Source organism: Lithobates pipiens, unplaced genomic scaffold, assembly GCF_037356315.1.
Source record: "Lithobates pipiens isolate NorthernLeopardFrog02 unplaced genomic scaffold, aLitPip1_a1.2 Scaffold_8, whole genome shotgun sequence".
NCBI lineage: Eukaryota > Metazoa > Chordata > Amphibia > Anura > Ranidae > Lithobates > Lithobates pipiens.
Window position 1 is genome coordinate 160,304,794 of NW_027507903.1, and position 26,416 is coordinate 160,331,209.

Consider the following 26,416-nt stretch of genomic DNA (forward strand, 5'->3'; position numbering starts at 1 on the left):
CTGGGACCTGTGCGTCTCCCAGAAGGCATCAGAAGGAGGGGCCAGAAATGTAGGTGGCGAAGATCATTTTGTGGTGATTTTAACCAGAAGTGGGTACCTGGTTTTGACAGGTATCCGCCCCCCCCCCCCCCCCCCCCAAAAAGTACCAAATGTGACAGTGGAGGAGGGGAGGGTGCGAACAAGTGGAGCTCCACTTTAAGTGAACTTAATCCATGTTTATATACATGCCTATCCAGTACTGGGATCCTCTTCTTTAAAGATACTGATGCCAACGGTCCCAATACTGAAAAACGAATGATCTGAGCACACCAGGTAGCCTGTTGACACCAGAAAGCACAAGCTTAATGCCGCGTACACGCGATCAGACTATCCAGCGGACTTAGTCTGGCGGACTGTCCGAACAAGCGGACCTGCCCACACACTTTTCCAGCAGACTAGGTCCGTCGGACTATACGCCATACTTTTGAAATGAACGGACTTGCCCACACACACGGAGGAAAGTCCGTTCATTTTGAGTGCGGCTCCAGGTAGCCGGGACTAGCGAAGGAAGCGTCACTGGCCCCGTCGCCTGGTATGGACTTAAAGCGTGGGGGTCCCCCCCCCAGGTCCATATCAGACCCTTATCCGAGCACGCTACCCGGCCGGTCAGGAAAGGGGGAGGGACGAGCGAGCGCCCCCCCCCCTCCTGAGCCACACCAGGCTGTGTGCCCTCAACATGGGGGGGTGCTGTGCAATAAACTATTTTAACCATTGTGTGTTTTTTTTTTTCACAGGTGAATGGGTAGGGGTACATTGTACCCCATACTCATTCACATAGGGTGGGGGGCCCCTTATTAAAGGGGGCTCCCGGATTCCAATAAGCCCCCCGCCCGCAGACCCCAACAACCAGAGCTGTCGGGAAGAGGCCCTTGTCCTCATCAACATGGGGACAAGGTGCTTTGCCCCCCCCCCTTCCCAAAAGCACCCCCCCATGTTGAGGGCACACGGCCTGGTACAGCTCAGGAGGGGGGGGGGGCGGGTGCTCGCTTGTCCCCACCCCCTTTCCTGACCGACCGGGTAGCGTGCTCCGATAAGGGTCTCATATGGACCTAGAGGGGGACCCCCATGCCGTTTTTTTGGCGTAGAGCTTCCCCTTTAAGTCCATACCAGGTGATGGGGCCAGCGATGCTTCCTTCGCTGGTCCTGGCTACCTGGAGCCGTGCTCAAAATGAGCGGACTTTTCTCCGGGTGGGAAAAGTCTGTTAATTTCAAAAGTACGGCGGACTGGCGCACACACACGGCTGTATTGTCGATCGAAATGAGAGTTCGGCGGACATATTTGAGTGAAAAACTACTTTCTTAGTCCGCCGGACTTTTGGGTAAAAAAAGTCTGGCGGAGCCCACACACGGACGGATTGTCCGGCGGGCTTGAGTCCGCCTGACTTTTCCACCGGATTGTTTGATCGTGTGTACGCGGCTTTAGACTTGTTGCTTTCATGATTCCTGTGTTTTTTAAAATATATATTCTATATTTATTTATTTTTAATAGATCTTATTAAACAAGCCAGCAACACACAACTAAATTGAGATCATTACCATGTGTAGAGAAGTGGCATCCTCTCTATAGATGTATTTATCAGGTATATAATATTGTTTTTGTGAACTTTGTATACAAAAGCATTTGCAGGATATGGGAGGGATGATCTTTTGGCTGAGATCCTTTTTTTCAGTTATTTTCCCAGATGGTAAAATATGGAGCTTATACGGGTTTAAAGGATATAAGAGGACAAACAATTTGATGGTATTTTTTTTTTTTTTTATACAAAGATAAACATGTAGGATGGGTGTTCAGAATAGTGGCCCAACACCATTTGTTAGGACGTTCAGGATTCGTAAAAAAAATGTGTGTGTGTGTGTGTGTGTGTGTGTGTAATATATATTTTATGAATCCTGAAAGTCCTAACAAATGGTGTTGGGCCACTATTCTGAAACACCTATCCTACGTGTGTGTGTGTGTGTGTGTGTGTGTGTGTGTGTGTATATATGTATATATATATTTTGGTTATACTTCTCCTTTTATGGCTGTTGTAATATAAATGTGTGTGTGTGTGTGGATGCATGCAATACAAATATTAATGTCCATTCTGAAGTTAATGTTATGTCTGATCCATTTGCTAGGGCTGTCAGAATCCAACCAAGATGGAAACTACCTAAAAAGCAAAGTGGCATTAGAAATGGCGAATTTTACTTGCATGTCCAGGTTTCCTGGCTAAAGTATTGAAGATCAGTCAATCAATGTAACATACTAGGGTTGTCCTGATACCGAGCATTTGCCCAAGTACTCGGGCAAATGCTCCCGATGCTTTACCCAATATCTGGACAATCAGCAATGATCGGTGCATGGGGGAGTTACTTTCAGCTGCTTTAGTGAAATCTATACAGCGGTGATCGGTGCTTGTAACTCACTCACACATGATCACCGCTGACTGTCACCGCATCCTCCATGTCCCCTCCGTTCTGCTGTCCACTTCCGTTCTTCCTCCGTGCCCCCCTCCGTTCTGCTGCTGTCCCCCTCCAGTTTTCTTCTGTGTCCACCCCCGTTCTGCTGTCCCTCTCCTCCTTCCTTTTCTGTATGGAGTCATTGATCACTGACTCTGTCTGTCCATTTACATAACTGAAACATTGTAACCTCCTGTGATTACGATGTCACAGTTTATGAATAGAGAGGAGCCGCTGTCTTCTCTCCATTCATTTTCAGTGTAGCTGAGGCTGCAGAGAAAGGGACTGGGAAATCTCTATCCTCTGTCTTTCTCTGTCTCAAGGGGTAGATAACACACACAGGTAAAAAAAAAAACACTGTCACCTGACATAAAAAATTAATAAAAAATAAGTATCTGTAATCCGGCATCAATGAGTACTGGGGGGGGGGGGGGAGGGAGGGGGAGGGAGTAAGTATCAGCACTTGTACTTGGTCTTAAAAAAAGTATCAGGACAGCCCTATAACATACACAAGAGTTGAACAATTTTCTGTCACCTTTTGTAGTGCCTGAGAAAACCTTTGTAACATTTTATTTTATCAAACATTAAAAAGTGCATATAGTGCAGCGCTAAAACTCACCAGATTCATATGACAAAATCATGCATGAGTACGAGTGAAATATTGTGACATAAACCAAAAAAAAAACACAACGAAGAAAGAAAAGAAAATTAGCACATTTAAACAACGCACATATTTAGTAAATGCGAAAAAATTTGTTTCAGCTACACTCACGTGTCAAGTAAAGTGTGTAAACCATAAATTTTAAATCAAAAAATATTTATAAAAGTCCACCATAGTGATCACAGCCCTGAAAATCTTCAAAGCCACCAAATGTTAGGACATAATCTTGCGACCACCCATGTGACAACACCACCACCGATGAAGATGTAAGCTTACCGAAGAATTTAGACTCAAAGAGAACATATGTTCTATGAGTTGGTAAGGCTTTATGGTGTCCACTGGCAGCATGAATGTAGCCTGTCAGGATCTTGTCCCGAACCTTTTATGGATAACCTGTCAGGATCTTGTCCCAAGACTTATGGATACTGCCTCCCCTCAAACAGGTGGTTGATATTGATACTCAGTAAATGGGAGGAACAGAAAGAGGGCCACATAGCGTAATTCAGTAAATATAGCAAAATATTTATTAAAAGTAGTACACTTACATTTAAGAAGTAACTTCAAAGCTCTTAATAAAAAAAAAAAAAAAAATGGCCGCAGAGGGTGGACTCCACTGCTGCCATTTTTTTATTTTTTATTAAGCTCATCGGTGGTGTCGCATGGGTGGTCGCAGATTTCAGAGCTGTGATCACTATGGTGGACTTTTTTCACTAATGTCTATTGACTTTTATAAATATTTTTTGATTTAAAATGTATGGTTTACACACTTGACTCGTGAGTGTCACTGAAACTATTTTTTTTTCCACATTTACTAAATAAGTGCGTTGTTTAACCAGTTGAGACCCGCGCTATAGCCGAATGACGGCTACAGCTCCTTTGCCGGGACTATGTCTATTGACGTCGTCCCGTGCACGAGGGGCGCGTGCGGCACGCTCTGTGATCGGCGAGTCTGAGACTCGCCTGATCACCGATCCGAGCAATGGGGTCGATCCCGACCCCTTATCACGTGATCAGCTGTCAGCCAATGACAGCTGATCATGTGCTATAACGGAGCCGGTAATCGGCTATTATTCCTCCCCGCGCTAACAGCGTGAGGAGAAAAAAAGAGCCGATCACCGGCGGCCGTGATCGGGACATCAGTCCCAATCACGGCCAGCCCTGCCAGTGCCCACCTGCCCCCTGCCAGTGCCCACCTGCCCCCTGCTTTGCCACATCAATAAAAAAGTGTCCCTCCTGTCAGTGCCACCCAGCAGTGCCCACAGTGCCACCCAGCAGTGCCCACAATCTGCCTCAACAAAGGTGCTGCACCCCAGTGCCACCTATCAGTGCCCATCAGTCCCATCTATCAGTGGTACCTATCAGTGCCACCCATCCATGCCACCCATCTGTGCCCATCTTTGCCCATCAGTGCCGCCTTATCTGTGCCCATCGGTGCCGCCTTATCTGTGCCTATTAGTGCCGCCTTAACTATGCCTATCAGTGCCGCCTCATCAGCGCACTTCAATGAAGGAGAAAAATGACCCGTTTGCAAAAATTTTATAACAAACTATTAAACATGATTTTTTTTTTTTTTGCATCTTTTTTTGTTTGTTTAGCAAAAAATAAAACTTCGAGCTGTAACTAAATACCACCAAAAGAAAGCTCTATTTGTGGGAAAAAAATGATAAAAATTTCATTTGGGTACAGTGTTGTATGCCCGCGCAATTGTCATTCAAAGTGCATCAGCGCTGAAAGCTGAAAATTGGTCTGGGACTGAGGGGGGTTTAAGTGCCCAGTAAGCAAGTGGTTAAATGTGCTCATTTTCTTCACATGTTGTGTCTCTTTTTGTTTGTGTCACAATATTTCACTTATACTCATGCATGATTTTGTCATATGAAGCTGGTGAGTTTTAGCGCTGCACTATATGCACATTTTACACTTGAGAACAAATGTATCTGTCTGTTGTGTTAGCTGCTTACTTTATTTTATTTAATTTTGGTTGCGCAGGTTTTTTTTTATATATTGCATCTGTATCAAACATTAACCTGAATACCAAGCTTTGGTAGCTAACCCATGGCATATATATATATATACCTTGTGTGATTATATAGGGGATACTTTACTAAAGGTAAAAAGACTTTGCAAGCAGATTATTCCTAGAGCTCAGGTGAAGCTTAACCATTTTTGTGCAAGCAAAAATACTGTGGGGTGTGTGTGTGTGTGTGTGTGTGTGTGTGTGTGTGTGTGTGTGTGTGTGTGTGTGTGTGTGTGTGTGTGTGTGTGTGTGTTTCTCTCTCTCCCCCCTGCATGTGATTTGGGTATTTGCAAACTGAAATTTCACCACATTCACTAGGCTCTGGTAAAATTCCCTTGCAAAGTGACTTTCCTATTTGCCTTTAGTAAATCAACCCCATAGAGTGCTAGATGGACCAGAACCCAGGAAAAGTGTCTGGAGCAAAATTGGTGCATCCCAGTTAGTTCTCCGATACTACATTGGGTAAATCTGGAAGGAGAAAACCTGATGGGTTTGGGTGCCACTGGCAACTTTTGGAAGAACAGGCTGTATAATGTTACTATCTATTCTACTGTTAAATGACTCTCTTAAATACTTTTATTTATTTTGCAGATTTTTTGGTATCGACAAGGAGACTTGGAGCCCAAGTTTAGGAATCTCATATATTACATTTTATTCTCACTTGTCATGTTATGTATATGTGCCAACCTATATTTTCACGATGTGGGGAAATGAATTGCGGGAACAAAACAATATGAACTGCAGTGAGAAGCATATTTTATGGCAATGCCAGAGAATGAAGACACTGGGTGGAAACAGCACTGACATTTTCCTTTATCCATTTTAGGAAAGGAGGAGTTACTGCCATAAAGGACTTTTTCACCTTTTAAACCATTGTTGCACTTAAACTTTTGCTAAGAGCCATGGACTGGCAATTTTTTCTTTTTTTTTGTGTTTTTTTTTTTTTCTTTTTGTTTTTTTTTATTATCTTTTTTTTTTATTTGAAGGACTAACGCTAATGAATACGAAGAAACGAAGGAGTACACAAAATGTTAAATTAATCTTTATTTTGTTTAAATATAATACCATTTTCTTTTTACTATGCAACAGATGCCAGTAAGTACTATATTTCACATGACCAAAATGATATTAGGCTGTGAAAAACATTTTGAACAAGAGGGTTTCAATAAATAAAATAATTTACTTATCTGTTTCTTCACATTTTAAAAAGAACTTGCTACTAAACTGGTTTCTACCGTATCTAGCACATTGTAGACAATGTATCCTTTTTAGTACAAATCGGTACAACCTGTGCTTATTCGCCTAAACTGAGGGTTATTTCTGTGTTTTTGGGCTGTATCTAATGCCCATAATCAGCAAGCTGAACTGACGGTGCCTTCTTGGGGATCTTAATATGGTGATTAGAGATACTGCTGGATAGGAGTTTGGTAATTGATTTTTTATTTATTTAAAGTGGATGTAAACGTTATTCATGAAATCTGACCTGGGCACATAGCTGTAGTGTTTTCTTATCTCGCTCCAAAGCACATTTCCTTTGTCTTTTATGCTGCTTCGTTTTTCTGTTAACAGAATGATAACTTCTGACAAGTTCTCCGACAACCGAGATAAAACCAGCCCCACATTTGTATCGGTGTGGGTGCTATAAATTAGCAGAGAGCTGGTCTATTCACAGCACTGCTCTGCACATTTCTTTATCTCTTTGCCTATGTGGAGGGCAGTGTGTGCGTGCCTTTCCTCCAATCGGCTGTCTCGCAGTGTATGCCAAGACTTCACTCCTAGTACTTAACAGGAAGAAAAAATTCTAACCTGATGTGCACTTTCTAAAGAATATAGCAAGCGGAAGACAGCAAATATACATGTAAAACTTTTTACAGAGATTTGTTTAATCTGTGTATTATCTGAAGCTGTTCACTTATAATGTGAGGGTTTACATCCACTTTAAAACCAAAAGACAGTAGAATCCAGTGCTTGTTTCTCATTTTCAATCACAGCAATGGCATAAGGAATTTGGTCGGGTGCAGGACAGATAGGTTTACCCCCCCCCCCCCTCTATTTAATGAGAAAACACAATAGGAATGTGCATGTACAAAAATGGCTAGGCCTTGTCCTGTGAAGTCAATAATTCATCTAATTGGGATGATTAGGAGGCTTATGGAAGGGCATCAGCAATCGTGCTTTTAAACTAAAGGTAATCCCTTCAAATTACTGCATTTGAAGCCCAACTCTAGAAAGCAGTGTTTAGCTCTAAACTGTTTTCTATCCTACATCTTACTGCAGTTTTAGAGAAAAGCAACACTTTTTCTCAGTGACGATTACTGTTTTAGGGGTCCACATGACTCGAACAGTCCCTGAGCAAAAAAGTTTCTGTGTGGCTCCCCCTGCTCCTGTGCATGACACTGCAGGTGGCTCTGGGAAAATACAACCCGGTATCCCTTGTATCCTTACAAACACGTAGTATCTCTTAAGCCCTGTACACACGGGCAAAATCAGCCGAGACAGTAGAAACCAGATGACATTCAGCCCGTGTGTACAGGCCCTTTGTTTGATAGAAGCCAGTCGTGAGATCAGCTTCTATCAAATGAGCATGCTGGAAAACCAGCAGCTGATCAGCGCTGTCAGCCAATGGCTGCAAGGACTGACCAGTGTGTGCGGAGTGGGGGGTAGTCCCCCTGTCAGAACACAATAGCTCAGGGAAGAGATCACTGTACTAACATTGCATTGATTGTTAGTGAGGACCTCCTTGAGAGCCGTGTGTACCAGGCTTTATCTGCAACTCAATGGTGTCATTCATATGGAAAGTACAGGAGTCCTATTATTAATAGGAAAGAGAACACTGATTCCAGAAATGTCAAGCTTTCTGGACTCCATTTTATTAATAAAAAATAAATAAATAAACAAAAAGGTTGCCTGGTTTGTCAGGAGAGAACTCCTTTTTCATATGTAGCTCAACAGGTACAACATTTTACAATACTTTTAGCATGGTCATGCAAGGGGGGATTCGGATTTCTTAAAGCTGATGTAACTGCACAATGGCAAATGTGATCATCAAGTCCCCTTTAATTAGCCTTCATTTCAAATCCTTATTATTCAGTAAATCCTTAATGAGAAAAATCTGTAATATTTGCCTGGCTTATACATTTGTTTAGGTCTAAGATCCCCCCACAAGGCTTGACAAATGCATGCAGATGCCATTTACATCGGGCAGTATTCAGAGAAACTGCCAGAATGGCTTGTTAACATGCAAATTTAGAACAGCGCTTCCTTAATCATTTTGACAGGTGTGTGATTGAGGCTGTTACTACCAATAGCCATGTGTATACTTTATTAAAACTTAATTACAAACCATATAGGTAACATATCAAAATCCTCTGCAGTAGCTTAACACTGCCAGTGAATTTGTGGGCATATTCAGAAGTCTTGCTCTGCACTGCCAATGCTGTATGGTGGTGCACAGCTCTAGTCCACAAGCCCCACATACAGGCCAGGATGTCCAGACAAATGGAATCAATTGTAGAACCGTACGCCATGGTCCTCTTTGAATGACAAGTCATAAACCTGTATATCTCAGCTTCTAAAATCTGAACGATAACTCTTTTTTTTTTAATTTTTTTTTTTTACTTTTATTTTTTTTGCTGAATTGGTAAAAAGTTTCTCTTTACAGTATGTTCTAAGCAAAAAAAAAAAAAAAACTCATACATACATAATAAATGTATGTATGTGCTTTTTCAGTGACCTGAACTTTCTTTGCTTACTCAGCCAAAATACAGCTAAAATTAAACAATGGGGTTTACTGACTAATGGTAATTAGGATGTTCATTTTGGAAGGAAGTTTTCACATAGCAAATGTGTTTGTTTGTTTTTTTTCCTTTTAGTAAATTTTGCTTAGTAAATGTGAAAATTCACTTTGCAAAAATTACTCAATCATGCAAAAGGAAAAATAAATAAATATATATTTTGCTTGCACATGCAGTGTCGATGGATGTCAACAGAGTTTAAAGTGATTGTAAAGATTTAAGGCTGGGTTCACACATAAGCGAATTTGGATGCGGCTTTCCCTGATCCCAATTTACATGACAGGAGACCGTGACCGACTCTCAATGGAGTCGGTTTACACAACTTTGGGGCGACCGCGGTACGCATTTAAAAAGGTTCCTGTGCGTCTTTGGTTCCAATTCTAAAACTTCGGACCTGAATCGGTGAACAGGGATGCAACATCTGTAAACGGAGCCTTCATTTTTTTTTTTTTTTTTCATAAAAAAAAAACCAACATATTATAATGGTTTTGCACAGAGCAGCCTCAATCCTTTTTCTGGGGGTCCCCCTTACACTGAGTGTCCTCCATAGGAAGTCTCTTTCTATGGGAGCACAATCCCCAAGCTGGACTGTTTTCAGCTATTCAGACACACGGTCCAGTTCAATACGATCCCCCGCTTTTATCTGACAGCAGCAGGAGCCAATAGCTCCTTCTGATCTCAGGCAAGCCTGTGAGACGAGCTGCTGCAGACATGCACAGCACTGGATTGAGATCAGGCTCAGGTGCGTATTTAGGGGGGGCAGCTACTATAACGTTTTGTTTTGTTTTTAATCTTAATGTAAAGAATGCATTAAAGCGGAGTTCCACCCAAAAGTCGAACTTCTCATTTATCTCTCCCCCCCATGCCACATTTGGCACCTGGGGGGGGGGGGGGGAGAGAGACGATACCTGTCTTTGATAGGTGTCCTCTTCTCACTTCCGGGAGCCTCCTCCCCCTGTCGCTGGGCCAGTAAGAGAGGGTAGCCTTGCGCATGGGCAGTAGGGTTCCCGTCACAAAGCCATAAGGCTACACTGCCGAATTCCCTTACCCACAATGGCGGCGGCAGCACCCGACAGCTGATCAAAACATCGCTTCAGGACTGGTAAGTGTCCTATTATTAAAAGCCAGCAGCTGCAGTATGTGTAGCTGCTGGTGTTTAATTTTTGCAGCGGTGGGCAGACCTCCGCTTTTAAGGTTAAAAAAAAAAGCCTTTACAACCACTTTAACACTCAATCACTAACTAGCCTAAGGGGAAATTCACTTTTAAAGGTGACTAGCGTATTTGTCTTCAATAAATCAATGCCAATGTGTTACAAGTTTGTATGAACTGGTATGTAAAAGGGTTATCCATATATCGAAAGCACTGTTCCTAGGAGGTGAAGAAGCAAAACAAACCGTTTAAAATTAGACGCAACCCCTTTTCCTGTATTCATACTCAGAGCACTTAGACTTTTTATTTTACTAGTGTGTTAAAAAGAAGAACTAAAAGTGAAGACTTTCTTTTTTGGATAGAGTAAGGGATGGTTATAACCCGTCAGTTTTTCTTTACTTCCTGTCCCATAGCCAAAATAGGAAGTGGGAGGGAATCCCTGGTTATCACCAGAATTCGTGTCCCCATTGGAAGCTTTCCCTCTGCTCTTGTTCTGCTGACAAATAAATATTTGGGATTTTTTTTCCCTTTTGTTATCAATGGTAATGATAAACGGGACGAATAGGGAGGGTGTTACTCCCTAATGTTGTCACAGACAGCAGTATAAACCTGGCAGTTGTTGTCTTCTATCTCGGCTCGATATAAAAAAAAATTGGCTTTTAGTTATACTTTGAGTTTAATCTCACACAGATCTTTTTAAGTAACATCACAAGCTCAAAAAGTGAAGATTTGCTATGTTATTGGAAAAATATTAACTGTGCCTAAGCAGTATCCTGATGGATTTGATGTTTGTCCTACATTCCTGTTAAAAATAGCAGTGTTTTTTTTTTTTTTCTGTGCCTTTATCATCACAGCTGCAGTGTGAGATCTAAGGCACTGCGCCTCTGACTGCTAGCTTACATGAGATGTGGTGATGTCACTCATGTGCTTCTTACTGGAGAGAAAGCTGTATCTAAGGACCTGCAATGCAAGAATAAACCTGCTTCTGGTTCATCCATTCTGTGCAACTGTGCTTTCAGCACCTCCTTGAATATCCCTCCACCAGTCATATGCAATCAGCTCTTTCATGTGAAAGCAAAGCTCTGCTTCTCCCAAGATAGCTACCTCCAAAGAGAGACACAATGTGGAACAAGGCATGGAAAGTGTTTTGGGCACAGTTAAGGTTCTCTAATATTTGAAGTGCTGCTATTTCTTTGGCTAGGTTTGCTTAGTTCAGTGTTTTTTTATTTTATCATATCACTAGAAAAATATTCATATTGGCAAAATCTTATTTAAAGTAGAAATATAGGCAAAACGTTTTCATTTAGGATAGATCAAGGGAGGATTATAACCACCATCAGAATTTTTTCCCCGCCATCTGTGTCCCATTGGGGAGATTTCCCTCCATTTCCAGTCCCATAGCCAAACAGGAAGTAAGAGGAAATCCCTGCAAATTAAAAAAAAAAAAAAAAAAAAAAAAAACAGAGTTCCACCCATTTCTGTGTTTATTAAAAGTCAGCAGCTACACTTTTACTAAACAGACACTCACCTGTCCCACCGTCCAGCGATGCGGCTGCCTCGCTTCTCTCCTTCCCTTTTCCACCCCCAAGTGTGGGCATCCAGCTGCGACAGCTTGTGGCATCACAGCTGGGTGCGAGTCGCGCTGCACCTTCTGAATGGCCGGGCAAACTTCTGGAACCTGTGTGTCTGGGAGGGAAAGGAGAACTTCTGCCATGAGCGGAAGTGGGATCTGGGTACCTGTCAAAACTAGGTACCTGCTTCCACCACCCCCTCCAAAAAAAAAAAAAATGACATGCCAAATGTGGCAGGTCAGTAGTCCTTAAAGCAGGAGTTCCACTTTTGGTGGAACTCTGCTTTAAATGAATTCCTTGAGGCCTCACAGGTCACCAGAACTAGTGTAACCATTGGAAGATTTACCCTCTATTACTTTCCTGGGAACAACCCAAAATTTGGTATTCTCTTTTAATGATATTGGTAAACAGGACAAATAGAGGGTGAATCTCCTTAACAGGGACACAGACTGCTATTAGAACTGAAGTGTTCTAATCCATCTCCACTCCATGTTTTGCCTTTAGTTATACTTTAGGCTTTCTTGGTCAGTGTTGTGTATGTCCCAAATTGTATGTGTTCTGGATGTGGCCTATGGAATTGAGCTTACTACTACATAGGAATGTGTGTAAACATGCCATCATTTGCCTTGCAACTAAAATTCACAGTGGAGGCAACTTGGAGTAATTGCAGCTGCAGCCATCAGAAATTTAGAAGTTGCTCAACAGAAGGGGGTAAAAAGAATTATTTTTCAGCATAAACCTGGATTCCATTTTGTCACGACACACTTTAGGTCCAGATATAAATCTTAAACCTATAAATATCAAATACATATATTAGCACCTTTGACAGGATTGTTTTAACTTTTAGTATGCTCAATTACAAACTTTATATTACCTTCATCTAGTAATCAACTGTAGTGTCCTATATGGAAAACAAGATACAGCAGTAGCATGTTAGAATTTTGCTTCAAAAACCCAGCCAGCCATTAAAAGTCTGATATTGTATAACAAGCTTATACAATACACGTGTAGCATTTGTGTAAACTAAAAGCAAAGCAAACCCTGTAAATAAAGCATTGCCCAAGACCTGGCAACTGACTAATACCTGTAAGGTTGATTTTCTAAAGGCAAATGGGCTGTTCACTTTTCAAGGGAATATTCCCTTATCTTAATAAAGACCCTTGCAAAGTGAACTGCTCATTTTCCTTTAATAAATAAACCCCTATATGTCTTTTTATAGCACAGGTCAGTCTAATAAGGACCTCTGCTCTATAAGATTAGGGTGAAAATGGAAGGTTTTTAGTTTAAAAAAGGTATATTAAAATCAAATTTCAATCTCCGTTTTCAAATAAACCACCTTTCTTCAATGGCTGACATGACAACGTTTTTTTTTTTTTTATTATTTAGTTTTTTTTTAAAACCGTAACACCTACTTAGTGGGAACTTGTGACATCCCCAGCACTTAGGGTGGTGATGATGTCACGAGACATGCGACACACTCAGGGCTGCTGCAAGGATTTTTGATACCCTAGGCAAAACCTCATTTTGCCCCCCTTTGGCTCCACCCCCTTTGCACTGCCCATGTATGCCCATCAAATGCAGCCTCACCAGTGCCCATCAATCAATGTTTGCTTGCTTCCATTCATTAAGGAGTCGATACACAGACACTGTGTAAATGGAGCGGAGGCTGCCTGCTGATGCTGAGACTTAGTTGCTTGCTGCAGACAGAAGAGAGTAGGAACATCAGTGGCCGGGCACCCTAGGAAGAAGTGCACCCTAGGCGTTTGCCTAGTGGTAGCACCGGCCCTGGATACACTACAATCTGATTGTACAATGTAATGAGGCCAAACCTATAAAATCAAATCAATTTCTATCCAGTTGCACAGGAGCTTACATCACATACCTTTTGGTAAATCTAAAAGGTGAGTGTACAATCAGTTTGTAGCTTAATGGTCTGTTTTATTCAAGGTAGTTAAGGCTCCTATTTACATGCTAGGGCTGACTTCATCCAAATTTTGAGACTAGTGCTAGTTCCAGGGCAGTAATAATGTGTGCAATTTCACTCACAGTGGTCTGTCTGTCCCAAGACTAGTATGAGTGGGTGGCAATGAAGACAGTCTTTAGTGCATATTCACAGCTCAGCATTTTGGAGTGATGGGTTGAATTTATACCCTGCTGCTTCACATGTAAATGTGCCTTTTATAGTGATGAATGGTAACACACCTCTCTTGCTTGAGGCATTAATGCAGCCAAATGAAACTTTGGTTGACAAAGTGACTATGATAAAGGATTCAATTTAGGAGCATAGCTGGTTAATGACGCTGAAAATACCTGACTGTAACAATATAAGCTGGTGATAACATAATAGTGCATAATTTGTAGTGTAATAGTAACTGGCCTGGTGCCAAAACAGTTTTTTTTTTGTAGCAGCTAAAGTTAGGGTGGAAAGTAGAATGCGTGCAGCAAGTCTAGGAATGGTTAGGAAGCAGTTCTATAAATCCTCCACATCTTTTAAGTCATCAGAGTCTGGTCCATCAACCAAGGAGACAAGACTGTGGGATTTATTCCTGTGATGCTGCAATATTGGATCTAGAAAAAAAAAAAAGAAAAAAAAACTATCAGTTTTGTACATGGCAGAACATAATGGGTAAAATCAGCCATGCAAAGGCCAGCAGAAGTTGCTATTCAATGATATAAATATAAAAATATTGGGGGGAAAAAAATATCTCAAAATATAAATATGTAGAGATACACCTTTCTAAATGCACAGCTGAACTCTGGGCACAAACACTTTAATTCAAATACATTTATTAAAAGCCACATAGTAGGTGAGGTTGAAAAAAGATACAAATCCAACCTATGTGTGTGATTATATGTCAGTATTACATTGTATATCCCTGTATGTTGCGGTCATTCAGGTGCTTATCTAATAGTTTCTTGACACTATCGATGCCCCCCGCTGAGACCACCACCTGTGGAAGGGAATTCCACATCATTGCCGCTCTTACAGTAAAGAACCCACTACATAGTTTAAGGTTAAACCTCTTTTCTTCTAATTTTAATGAGTGGCCACATGTCTTGTTAAATTCCATTTCGCAAAAAAGTTTTATCCCTATTGTGGGGTCACCAGTTTGGTATTTGTATATTGAAATCGTATCCCCTCTCAAGCATCTCTTCTCCAGAGAGAATAAGTTCAGTGCTTGCAACCTTTCCTCATAACTAACATCCTCCAGACCCTTTATTAGCTTTGTTGCCCTTCTTTGTACTCGCTCCATTTCCAGTACATCTTTCCTGAGGACTGGTGCCCAGAACTGGACAGAATACTCTAGGTGCGGCCGGACCAGATTCTTGTAGAGTGGGAGAATTATAGCTTTATCTCTGGAATTAATCCTCTTTTTAATGCATGCCAATATTCTGTTTGCTTTGTTAGCAGCAGCTTGGCATTGCATGCCATCACTGAGTTTATCATCTACAAGGACCCCCAGATCCTTTTCCATCCTGGATCCCCCAGGGGTTCCCCCCCCCCCCCCCAGTGTATAGATTGCATTCATATTTTTGCCACCCAAATGCATTATTTTACATTTATCTACATTGAACCTCATTTGCCATGTAGTTGCCCATCCCATTAATTTGTTCCAATCTTCTTGCAAGGTTTCCACAGCTTGAGGAGAAGTTATTGCCCTGCTTATTGGCCCACACATCTACTTTGTGTGCTCCGTCTTTACAAACCTAGTCATTACCTTATAAAAGTAGCAGTGGCATCATTACTGTGCTGCACATGGCCTGTGTAGAGAGCAGATCTATGGGAGGAACCCAGCATCTCCTCCCACAACAAGAAAGGGGCCGATACAAGATCATTCACCTTGCACAAAGAGAGCAGCAGTGACTGGTCTTGATCAAAAGACAGCTTCTGTACGAAAAAAAAAATGTTTCACATTGAATTACTGCAGAGGAAAAATACACAAAGCACACTGAGTTTTAAAGTGTTTCCGAACATAATTTATTTTTATTTTTTCAATAGCAAACAGGCTATACTTACCTGCTGTGTGTAATGGTATTGCACAGAGCAACCCCAATCATCCTCCTCCAGCTTCTCTCAAGTACCCTGCCGGCACTCCCCCTGCTAAGTGCCCCAATAACAAGTTGCTTTCTATGGGGACATATGTGTTTCACTCCTGAGCCTCACTGTCTGTGTCTATTGACACCGGCAGCGGGACACAGCCCTGCCCCCTGTTCCCTTGTCACTGGCTCCAATTGACAGCAGCAGAGGCACTCTGAGCCAATGAGGCGGGAGAGCGCAGACAGAGCCTCTTCTCTCGTGCACATAGCTAGATCGAGATCAAAAACTAAGGTAAAAAAAAAAACTTTTGCATGCAGCTCCCTGTCCCCCCTCCCTCCCCTTTACTTACCTGAAAGGGGTAGTAGAGCGCCAAAAACAAAATGTGTGCCCCTTGCAGGTTAATATTTTTTTTAGCAAGATTTAATACATGGAATGGAATAAGGTAAAAAAAAAAACAAAAAAAAAAACTTCTACCTTTAGAACCACTTTAAGTAAGCATGTACATGGCTCTCTTGTTTTTACAAAATATTTGCTTCTCCCAGAGTTTAGCTTTACAAAAGCAAACACATTAAAGGCATATCCGCCTAAAAAAAATAAAATACACATATTTGCGGGGAAAAAAATGTGCATTTTGTTTTTCACAATGTCAGGCTCCTGCAGACCCTTCTTTCAACTCATTCCCCCAGTACAGAGGTATGGCCTTTAAGTTGGTGAGCGGGAAGTAAGTGTCAATGGAAGAAGAGTGCAGTGATCATTGCACTTGTATTCCGCTGGGAGATACAAGTCGCAGATCTCTGTGAGCGAATTAGTTTTGGAAGTGACAGCTGGACTTTAGGTAATCTCTGGCCTCATATAAATACATTTTTTGCTATCGCACAGTTTTTTTGTTTTTTTTTACATATTTGTTAAAGCAAACATTCTTTTGCCCGTAGAGGGAAAAATAAAATCACTTAACTCCTTTCCCCTGCTCTACCAGCAGCATACCTTTCCTTTGCTCCCCTGACAAAGTACACTACATGGCACTTCTGGGTATGAGTGAGCATGTGACTCATTCACTTCCCCCACGTGACACTAGTGACTCACGATTGGTCCATCACTGTCACATGGAGGTAGAGATATAGCCTGTACCACCATGTAAGCTCCAACAAGACAGTTTGAAGCTATACAAACTGAACTTTTAGCTTCTTATGTGCCCTTTCCTTCTCACATAGCACAGCTGGGTGGAAACAGAAAATCTCAGTTCATATTATGTGATGAAAGCTTTTCCTGTCCTGCAGGAAATGGCAGAATTATACAGAGGTGGGATAATAGAAAGGAAGCTTGTTGGAATTTGAATAGCTGCAGTAAGTAAAATTGCTTACATTTAGGGATTTGAAAAACAAAACTACTCATTTAAAGAACATCCTGCTTTTTAAAAAGAATTTGTCAATAACATAAACTGCTAAAAATATAAAAGTTTAAAATAACTTTTAGCCCTTGTACACACGGTCGGAGAATCCGTCGGAATGTGTCCTATCGGACCGTGTTGTCGGATAATCCGACTGTGTGTGGTATGCATCGGACTGATTCAGTCGGAATGTCCGTCGGACCCAGTTTTCCAACTTGTTGGAAATATTTTTTGACCAACTGGTTCGATCGGACATACTCCGATCATGTGTAGAGAATTTTGATCGGACCAAGTGCCACGCATGCTCAGATCAAATTCCTACATCAAAGCTATTGGCTACTAGCCTGAATGTAGTCCCATCGTAACGAAATTACGTCATCACGTTCTGAATGATCGGATTTTTCGACAACTTAGTCCGACCGTGTATATGCAACAGTTTCGGACAAGATCCGACGGACAAAATCCAACGGATTTGGGTCGAAATCTCCGACCGTGTGTACAGGGGCTTAGAGAGCTCCAGTTCTGACAGGGAATGCTTTGACACTTCTGGTTATGTTGTACCCACCCCCCATACACTCCTATTGGCCCAACACTATGACTGGCACTATGACTATGACTGGCAGCCCTGGGAAGGGAAGAGCAAAAGCTTTGCGCATTAGATTGGCTCAGTTCAGCATTTAGTAGGTATATGCAGCTATTTCTAGATGTATTATTTCTTTATACCTGTAGAAGTTTTTTATTTTTTCATTTGGATGATAAATTCTCATAATTGTACTTGGTTCTCCTTTACAAATACAGTCAGATCCATAAATATTGGGACAGCGACACAATTCTAATCTTTTTAGCTCTATACATCACCCAAATGGATTTGAAATGAAACAAACAAGATGTGCTTTAACTGCAGACTTTTGGCTTTAATTTGAGGGTATTTACATCCAAATCAGGTGAACGGTGTAGGAATTACAACAGTTTGTATATGTGCACTTTTTAAGGGGCTAAAAGTAATTGGACAAATTAACAATCATCCATCAAACTTTCCCTTTTTAATACTTGGTTGAAAATCCTTTTCAGTCAATTACAGCCTGAAGTCTGGAACGCATAGACATCACCAGTCACTGGGTTTCATCCCTGGTGATGCTCTGCCAGGCCTCTACTGCAACTGTCTTCAGTTCCTGCTTGTTCTTGGGGCATTTTCCCTTCAGTTTGTCTTCAGCAAGTGAAATGAATGCTCAATCGGACTCAGGTCAGGTGATTGACTTGGCCACTGCATAACATTTCACTTCTTTCCCTTAAAAAAAAAAGTCTATGGTTGCTTTCGCAGTATGCTTCGGGTCATTGTCCATCTGCACTGTGAACTACCGTCCGATGAGTTCTGAAGCATTTTGCTGAATATGAGTAGATAATATTGCCTGAAACACTTCAGAATTCATCCTGCTGCTTTTGTCAGCAGTCACATCATCAATAAATACAAGAGAACCAGTTCTATTGGCAGCCATACATGTCCATGCCATGACACTACCACCACCATACTTCACTGATGAGGTGGTATGCTTTGGATCATGAGCAGTTCCTTTCCTCCTCCATACTCTTCTCTTCCCATCACTCTGGTACAAGTTGATCTTGGTCTCATCTGTCCACAGGATGTTGTTCCAGAACTGTGAAGACTTTTTTAGATGTTGTTTGGCAAACTCTAATACGGCCTTCCTGTTTTTGATGCTCACCAATGGTTTACAATCTTGTGGTGAACCCTCTGTATTCACTCTGGTGAAGTCTTCTCCTGATTGTTGACTTTGACACACATACACCTACCTCCTGGAGAGTGTTCTTGATCTGGCCAACTGTTGTGAAGGGTTTTCTTCACCAGGGAAAGAATTCTTCGGTCATCCACCACAGTTGTTTTCCGTGGTTTTCTGGGTCTTTTGGTGTTGCTGAGCTCACCGATGCATTCTTTTTTAAGGAAGTTCCAAACAGTTGATTTGGCCACACCTAATGTTTTTGTTATCTCTCTGATGGGTTTATTTTGTTTTTTCAGCCTAATGATGGCTTGCTTCACTGATAGTGACAGCTCTTTGGATCTCATATTGAGAGTTGACAGCAATATATTACAAATGCAAATAGCACACTTGAAAATAACTCTGGACTTTTTATCTGCTCCTTGTAAATGGGATAATGAGGGAATAACAAACACCAGGCCATGGAACAGCTGAGCAGCCAATTGTCCCATTACTTTTGGTCCCTTAAAAAGTGGGAGGCACATATACAAATTGTTGTAATTCCCACACCGTTCACCTGATTTGGATGTAAATACCCTCAAATTAAAGCTGAAAGTCTGCAGTTAAAGCACATCTTGTTTGTTTAATTTGGTGTATAGAGCCGAAAAGATTAGAATTATGTCGATGTCCCGATATTAATGTACCTGACTGTATGTCATATTTTCCTAACACCCATTCACAACTGTAAATGAACCAACACAATAGGGTAGACACTGGCATATGACATCAACTATAAATCAGACACAAAATTAACACAATAAAGCCTGCTACCTGCAAGTGTGGTAAGAGGAAGCACAGATTCTCCATCAATATCATCACTTTGAATGTATCTATGACATGATGGGACAATAAGCACTGTTTCTTCTACTGGAGGCTTGCTGGTATGTTCTTCTCGAGCAGAAGGTCCAATATTCTGCACCAAATAAAAAGGTAAACTATTCACATGCAGTTCATTATAAATTACAACGTTGGTAAACGATGTTAAAATTAATATATTGATGCAAGAAAAATAAATAAAACTGTGTCCCTACCTGATTCCCTTATTGCAGATTAAAAGTTTCCTTTTTCAAACTTTTCAACACAGAGAAACCCTTGAATTAACTTTACGGACTCAGGGAACTCCTGCTAAAAAGGACTATATCTATAACTCATGATACATTAGTGTGAAGGTCAGTGGGAAGAATGCTCCTTACACTTGTGGTCATTAAGAAGAATTTCTCTCTTACAGATAGCTAAAAAGATCAGTGGTGTCAGTGGGAACTTATCTGAGCGGCAGAAATTGCTCAAGGAACTCCTAGCAACCTCTGGAGGAAGCCTAGGGGTCCATGGAACCCTGGTCGAGGAACCCTGGTTTAATGTAAGCAGCAAACCTAGTCTCTGTTACTACCTCCAATTGACCAGTTTGTGGGCCCCTGCGTGCAGAGGATCTCCCTCACCATACTGATGCCACCCCTCAGCAATCCTTAGCCAGGGATCGCTGCAACCAAGCTTGAGCATTTTGCCCACACTCCTACCAAGGAATCTGTGAGCAAAGACATCAATACTTGTTCTTCTGTGCCCCCCTGAAAACCCTGACCATATCCTTGAGAACTAGGAGGCCATGTTATTGGGAAGTTAGGAGCAGAATGCAGGGGAGGAAAGTCTTAACTCAGGATACCTCGTGTGCCCAACAAATATCGGTGACCAGCCTGACATACCATCCTGAACCTACTCTGGAAGAAATCCTGCAGGCAATAAAAATTCTTACAGCTCTACAAAAATTTAGAGCCTTAAAGAGGACATTGCTCTGCTCAGGCATGACATACAGAAAATAAGAGAATCTACCTGGGAGGCAGGTTGGGAGATTGAGAGGATCAAGCTACAACCTTGAAACAAGAAGAAATGAGAGTTGAACATCTAGTGACAGGCTTAAGCCGCGTACACACGGGCGGACTGTCTGTCCAACTTAGTCCGCTGAAACACATTTCAGCAGACAGTGCGCTTGTGCGTGGGCTTCAGCGGACTTTTTCAGCGGACAGTCTGGCGGACTAAGTCTTTCGGAATTTCCGTAATACAGTCCGTCCAACTTTGGTTTCAGCGGACAGTCCGCTCGTGAGTAGGCTAGTTGGACGGACTAAGTATGGCGCATGCTCAGAAAGGATTTACACGGCGGAAGGTTGCATTGCTGAGTATTGGACGTCCTATTTCTAGTCCCGTCGTACGTGCTGTACACGTCATCGCGCAAGCTTTCAACGGACTGTCTGTTCATCGTGTGTGGTCAAGTCCGTTCATTCAAAAGTAGGACGGACTATCCGTCGGATTGTCTGACGGACTTAGTTGGCCAGACAGTCCGCCCGTGTGTACGCGGCTTTAGATTTAACAATCTCAGACTTATTGGAACCCTTGAGCATATAGAAGGAAAACTCCCTGTATAATTCATAAAGACACAGGCAACACTTTTTTGGCTGCAACCATTTTTCTGTGCAATTTGCTGTGGAGGGGGCCCACAGAGTACCATGTTCGCCACTATAAATCCTTCCAGACCTTTTCTAATCAAGTTACTACACTACTGGGATACAGAGATCATCCTGCACATGGCTAGAGAGGACCCAGGCATAACTGTTAACAACTGGACATATATGTAACGTGTATCTCAATTGTTTTCAATCGTGAGTGCCCATGACATGTATGTTTACGTTCAAATATGCATATATGTGGGGGTGGAGCCTCTACAAAAAAAAAATGTTTTTGGTTAAGTGGAGCTTAACCCAAAAGGGGACGCTCTGCTTTTCTGCCTTCTTCCCCCTCCACAGTCACATTTGGCACCTTTTGGCGGGAGTGGGGGACGTGTACCTTGTTTTGACGGTAAACTCTCCCACTTACAACTGAGTTTACCACCCTCCGCCTTACCCCGCAGCTGGCCCATTCACAGAACTCATCGCGATTAGCGCATGCCCAGTAGGAAACCAGCTGTGATGCTGCACTGCTTCACTTTCCCTTAGTCAAGATGGCTCAGTTGAAGACACTGCTGGATGCCTGGGCAGGCAAGTTCCCTAATATTAAAAGTCAGCAACTACAGTATTTACAGTATACCACCCCTCCCCCAATGACAGACCTCAAACTCCCCCAAATACCACCCCCTTCCTCTACTGACAGCCCCTCAAATACCACCCCTCCCTCCACTTATAGACCCCTAACCCCCTAAAATACTTAACCCCCCCTAGTGTGGAGCATAGAGGAGACATGCCAGCATCTCTCAATAAAGAGAACCTGTCAACAACAAAAAGTTAAAGAAGAGTTCCGCCCCCCCTCCTCCAACAATTAAAAGTCAGCAGCTACAAATACTGTAGCTGGTGCCTTTTAATATTAGGGAATTTGCCTGCCCAGGCATCCAGCAGTGTCTTCCCCCAAGCCAATTCTTGAATCAGCTCTCTGGGTGCTGGCGCCGCCATCTTGCCTAAGGGGAACCGGTAGTAAAGCCATGTGGCTTCACAGCCAGTTTGCTACTGCGCAAGCGCAAATTGCGCTATGCTCTATAAATGGGCCGGCTTCAGAGGAAGGAGAAGGGAGCTGAACTCAGCCGGATGTGGGAGTAGAAACTCGTCAAAACCCCTCCCCCCAAAAGGTGCCAAATGTAGCAGCAGAGGAGAGAAGGAGGCACACAAGCGAAGCATCCCCTTTTGGATGGAGCTCTGCTTGAAGTAAAAAAAAGTTACACCCAAGCACATAAAATCCCACCCCCCCAAAAAAATTTAGAGGGCCCCCCACTCCCACACATACGCATGTACAAAAGCAAACACGCGTCAGGGGTGCCTACACTTGAAATACCAGCATGAGAGAGATATTTCTAGCACCAGACCTCCTCCATAAAACTAAACTGATGACCTATAGGGGGCGTTTGAAGCGTTGCCTATAGAAAATACAGGGTACAGAAGTTTTTTGCCATTTTACTGGTGCACACAAATTTAAGGTTTAACATGTTGGGTATCCTTTTACTCGGTACAACACTGTCTTTTATATTTTACCAAAAATGGGGGTAATTTTTTGCATTTGTTTTCCCTTTAAATTCACATTATTGTGTATTTTACTGAAATTTTGCGTTTCCTATACCTTTGCGGCAATATCGTGCGACATAAAAAACTACCACTATTTGATTCTCTAGGGTGTCTGCTTTCAGAAATGATATAATGTTTGGGGGGGGGGGGGGGGGGTTTATGTAATCTTCAGGCTAAAAATTATTTTTCAACATGTCTGCAAAAAACTAAAATAAATATGCAAAAACAGCTTTGGCAGCGAAAGGGTTAAAGTTGATAAAAAAAAACAAAAAAACTGGAGGTCACATGATTCCTGTGGAGCTCCAGTCTGCAGACAGAAATCCTTAGGGAAATGCAGATTTGACAGGAAACAAGTGACCTCCACAAGTTGTGTCTTGTGTCTATTGAGATGTGGAGTGGAGGTCACGTTTTGGAGCTCCAGTCTTCAGCCAGGTCTCTCTCAAAAAACCTGCAACATACCTCCGATTACCCACTAAAATATACCTGCTGTTCCATCATGGCACACAACCACTATAGAGCTAAGATCTTGCGGGTGTTCTCAAATTCTTGTGAGATCTTGCCATGGTTCCTGGAAACCTATTTTTTGACTGAACCCAATATGGCAGTCACAATTATGACTCTTGGCTGCCATAGGGCGAATGAGGGCCACAAGATCTGCTGCACACTCTGCTATGAAATAGGAGGTGAGAAGGAGAGTGGGGGTAGCTATCCCTCTCACTTTCTGTGTCTGTTATTTATATTACCTATGGATTCGATTTTGATACTCTCTACTCTCTAGTCTCCTCAATCCAAAACCCAACAAAGCAGCCTTTACTGATATTTTTCCATATCAGATAAAAAATGAAAACTAGCAAAAAAAATATCTACACCACTGAAATGATCAAAATATACATAAACAGGTGGAAATGTTATGAAAAACACATAGAATGGGTAGTGCCCTTTAATCCGGCAAATGCCTTAGTACCAGTATTCAGAACTCATGACACTCCTGCATCGTCGTTAGTAGACTTGCCAATACAACTAGCCCATCAACTTTCTCCTGTTATTGGAAACTTCTAGTTGATGGGCACTTCATACCAATATCTAGGACAGGGCAGAGCACTTTGTACATGGAACACTACTATATATTACAGATAAAGGGGGAACCTCTCAACTGCGAAGAGCGCAAGTTAAAAAAAAAAAAAAAAAAAAAGTACGATTTTAGAAAGCACACATGGGATAGCAAGCATACAAAAGTGCGAGTAAAGCCGGCCATAGAAGGACCATGGGCTGCAGGAAAGAAAATTTATTTTCCCACCAACACAATCAGTGTTGATGGGGGAATCCCTCCCGTGGAGCCATTGTGTTCTCCCAGTGGGGGAAGCTGTCCCCGCTAGAAGAACACTAAGGGTGGCACAGTGGTGTAGTAGTTAGCACTCTCACCTAGCAGTAAGAAGGGTCGCTGGTTCGAATCCCAACCACGACACTACCTGCGTGGAGTTTGCATGTTCTCCCTGTGAGGGTTTCCTCCGGGTACTCCGGTTTCCCCCCACAATCCAAAGACATGCAGGTAGGTTAATTGGTTTCTGTCCAAAATTGGCCCTGGTATATGAATGGGGACCTTGGATAGTGGGCTCCTTGAGGGTAGGAACCAATGTGAGTGTGCAATGTACAGGGATAGGGACAATTGTAGACGCTCACTCAGGTTGAACTGGATGGACTGGTGTCTTTATTCAACCTTAGCAACTATGATACTATGATACTATAACACAGTGATTATTGATAGTGGCTTTAACAGCCACTAGAAATAATCGCATGTAAAATCCAGCAGGCTTGTTGTACTCATGTTGATAGATCGATCAACTTGGGTACATTTGGTCTGCCCATGCTTGGTTCCAATCTCGGCCAGTTCCTGCTGAACCGACTGAGATTAGAACCGGTATGGTCAGCTTTAGTGGGTCTTTGTATGTTGCAGGATTACAAGGTGGCAAGTTGACCAACAAGGAGATTTGAAATGTTACGTCACAGCATTCATGTTTTCTATTCTTACCTTTTTCACAAGGTTTGCTTCCAAGTCAACGCAAGTTTCACTAGGTTTTACCCCCACAACAGTTATGTCTTCTGTTACATCAGGATGCGGTAACAGCTTCATAGTACTCCCCACCCTCATCATCTTTGAGGACTGCTCAGTGCAATACAAAGAGTCATGGCTACTGTTAATGTCATTATGGTGGATCTCCTGGGAGAGATGATCAGCTTCATGACAACTCTGAGGACTGTTCAAATCTTCTTGATGTAAGGTAGAGTCTATAGAGAGCTCAGTCTGAGTGAAGGGTGAAGAGATGTCATCCGAAGCAAGTGTTCGAATTATAATTCCAGGCGGGTGACAGTGGACAGTGACATTGTCATTTGTACTTAGGAGGTGTTCTGGCTGTAAATATAAGAGAACATGATCAGAGGGATCCACATACACTGTGCACTAACATCCTCACAAATGCACCCGTTCTTATTAAAGAAAAATAATTCTCCTCTTACTCAAATATTTTTTTTCTCTTTCAATGGAAAGGTTTGACACTTACCATAATTGGGTATATCATCTTAATCCAATGGTATGGTATATACCTTACAGGAAACAAATGCGCTTTTTGTGTTGGGTTTCCTTTAGTAACAGAAGTTTGGTTGCAGTATTTTATTTGCACCAGCCACACAAGCCAGAGGGCTGAACTGTAGAAATGTTACAACCCCTTGTTTTCCGATGTCAAGTCCTCCATAAGCACCACAATTCCAAAATGAAAAGCATTACATAATGGCCTGCTACAAAAATGTCAGTTATTTTTTACTAGACATGAAGATTTCTTTTAGTTGCTTAGTTTGGCCCATATTACCTACACCAAGGGTGTCAAACCAGCGGCCCAGGACAGTTCAGCATGCAGCCTTGCAAGCCACGGCGGCCGGCACGCATAGAGGGACGCAGGGAGGCCGTAAATGTATATGCATAGAATGCAGGAACAGGCACAGCCAAAGGGGTGCCATGGGTGTCTTTTTGTAAAAGCACCGGCAATGGCAGGTAGCACCAGGAAAGTAAATTGAAGGACAGTTTGTAAAAGCCATGATTTTTACATCTGTCCATGAATGTCCGTTACAGACATGCAGTTACATGTCAGTACCAGATACTGTATTCACAGAGATGTAAAAATCATGGATTTAACAAACGGTCTGTGAATTTAGGCTAGGCTCACACTACTGCTGGTGCAGGAATTGTAACTGTTCCTGCACCCGCAGCCAAAATGCACTACTCTTTACAGATGTGAGAGGCTGTAAGTCATTCCTAATGACACCCCCACGCATCTAAAAATTCATTGCATTTTCAGGTGTGGGAACCATTGGGATATCGCATGGTGCAAACACATGCAAATTCCCAGCCACTGCGGTTCAAAAATGGAGCACCAACCTTTTTCCTGCATGAAACACAGGCACAGCAGCCCATTCCAATGAATGGGCTGCTGTGCCTGAGCACATGCAGCCCAGGACAATTCC

General features: G+C 42.3%; 2 protein-coding genes across 3 annotated transcripts in view; one reads left to right on the plus strand and one right to left on the minus strand.

Annotated features, from left to right (window-relative positions):
- The window catches only part of TMEM243 (transmembrane protein 243), a 47,772-nt gene extending 41,433 nt beyond the window's left edge, over positions 1–6,339 (plus strand). Inside the window, exon 5 of the mRNA XM_077471948.1 lies at positions 5,745–6,339. Within this exon, the coding sequence (XP_077328074.1) occupies positions 5,745–5,867 (123 nt within the window). The 3' untranslated portion in view covers positions 5,868–6,339. The remainder of the gene's footprint in view (positions 1–5,744) is intronic.
- DMTF1 (cyclin D binding myb like transcription factor 1) overlaps positions 6,174–26,416 on the minus strand; it is an 86,045-nt gene continuing 65,802 nt past the window's right edge. For both annotated transcript variants that reach the window (XM_077471947.1, XM_077471946.1), the window contains 3 exons: positions 24,930–25,310; positions 19,638–19,779; positions 6,174–14,236 (listed from right to left, as the gene is read on the minus strand). In XM_077471947.1, coding sequence (XP_077328073.1) covers positions 14,139–14,236; positions 19,638–19,779; positions 24,930–25,310 — 621 coding nt within the window. In that variant the 3' untranslated portion in view covers positions 6,174–14,138. The remainder of the gene's footprint in view (positions 14,237–19,637; positions 19,780–24,929; positions 25,311–26,416) is intronic.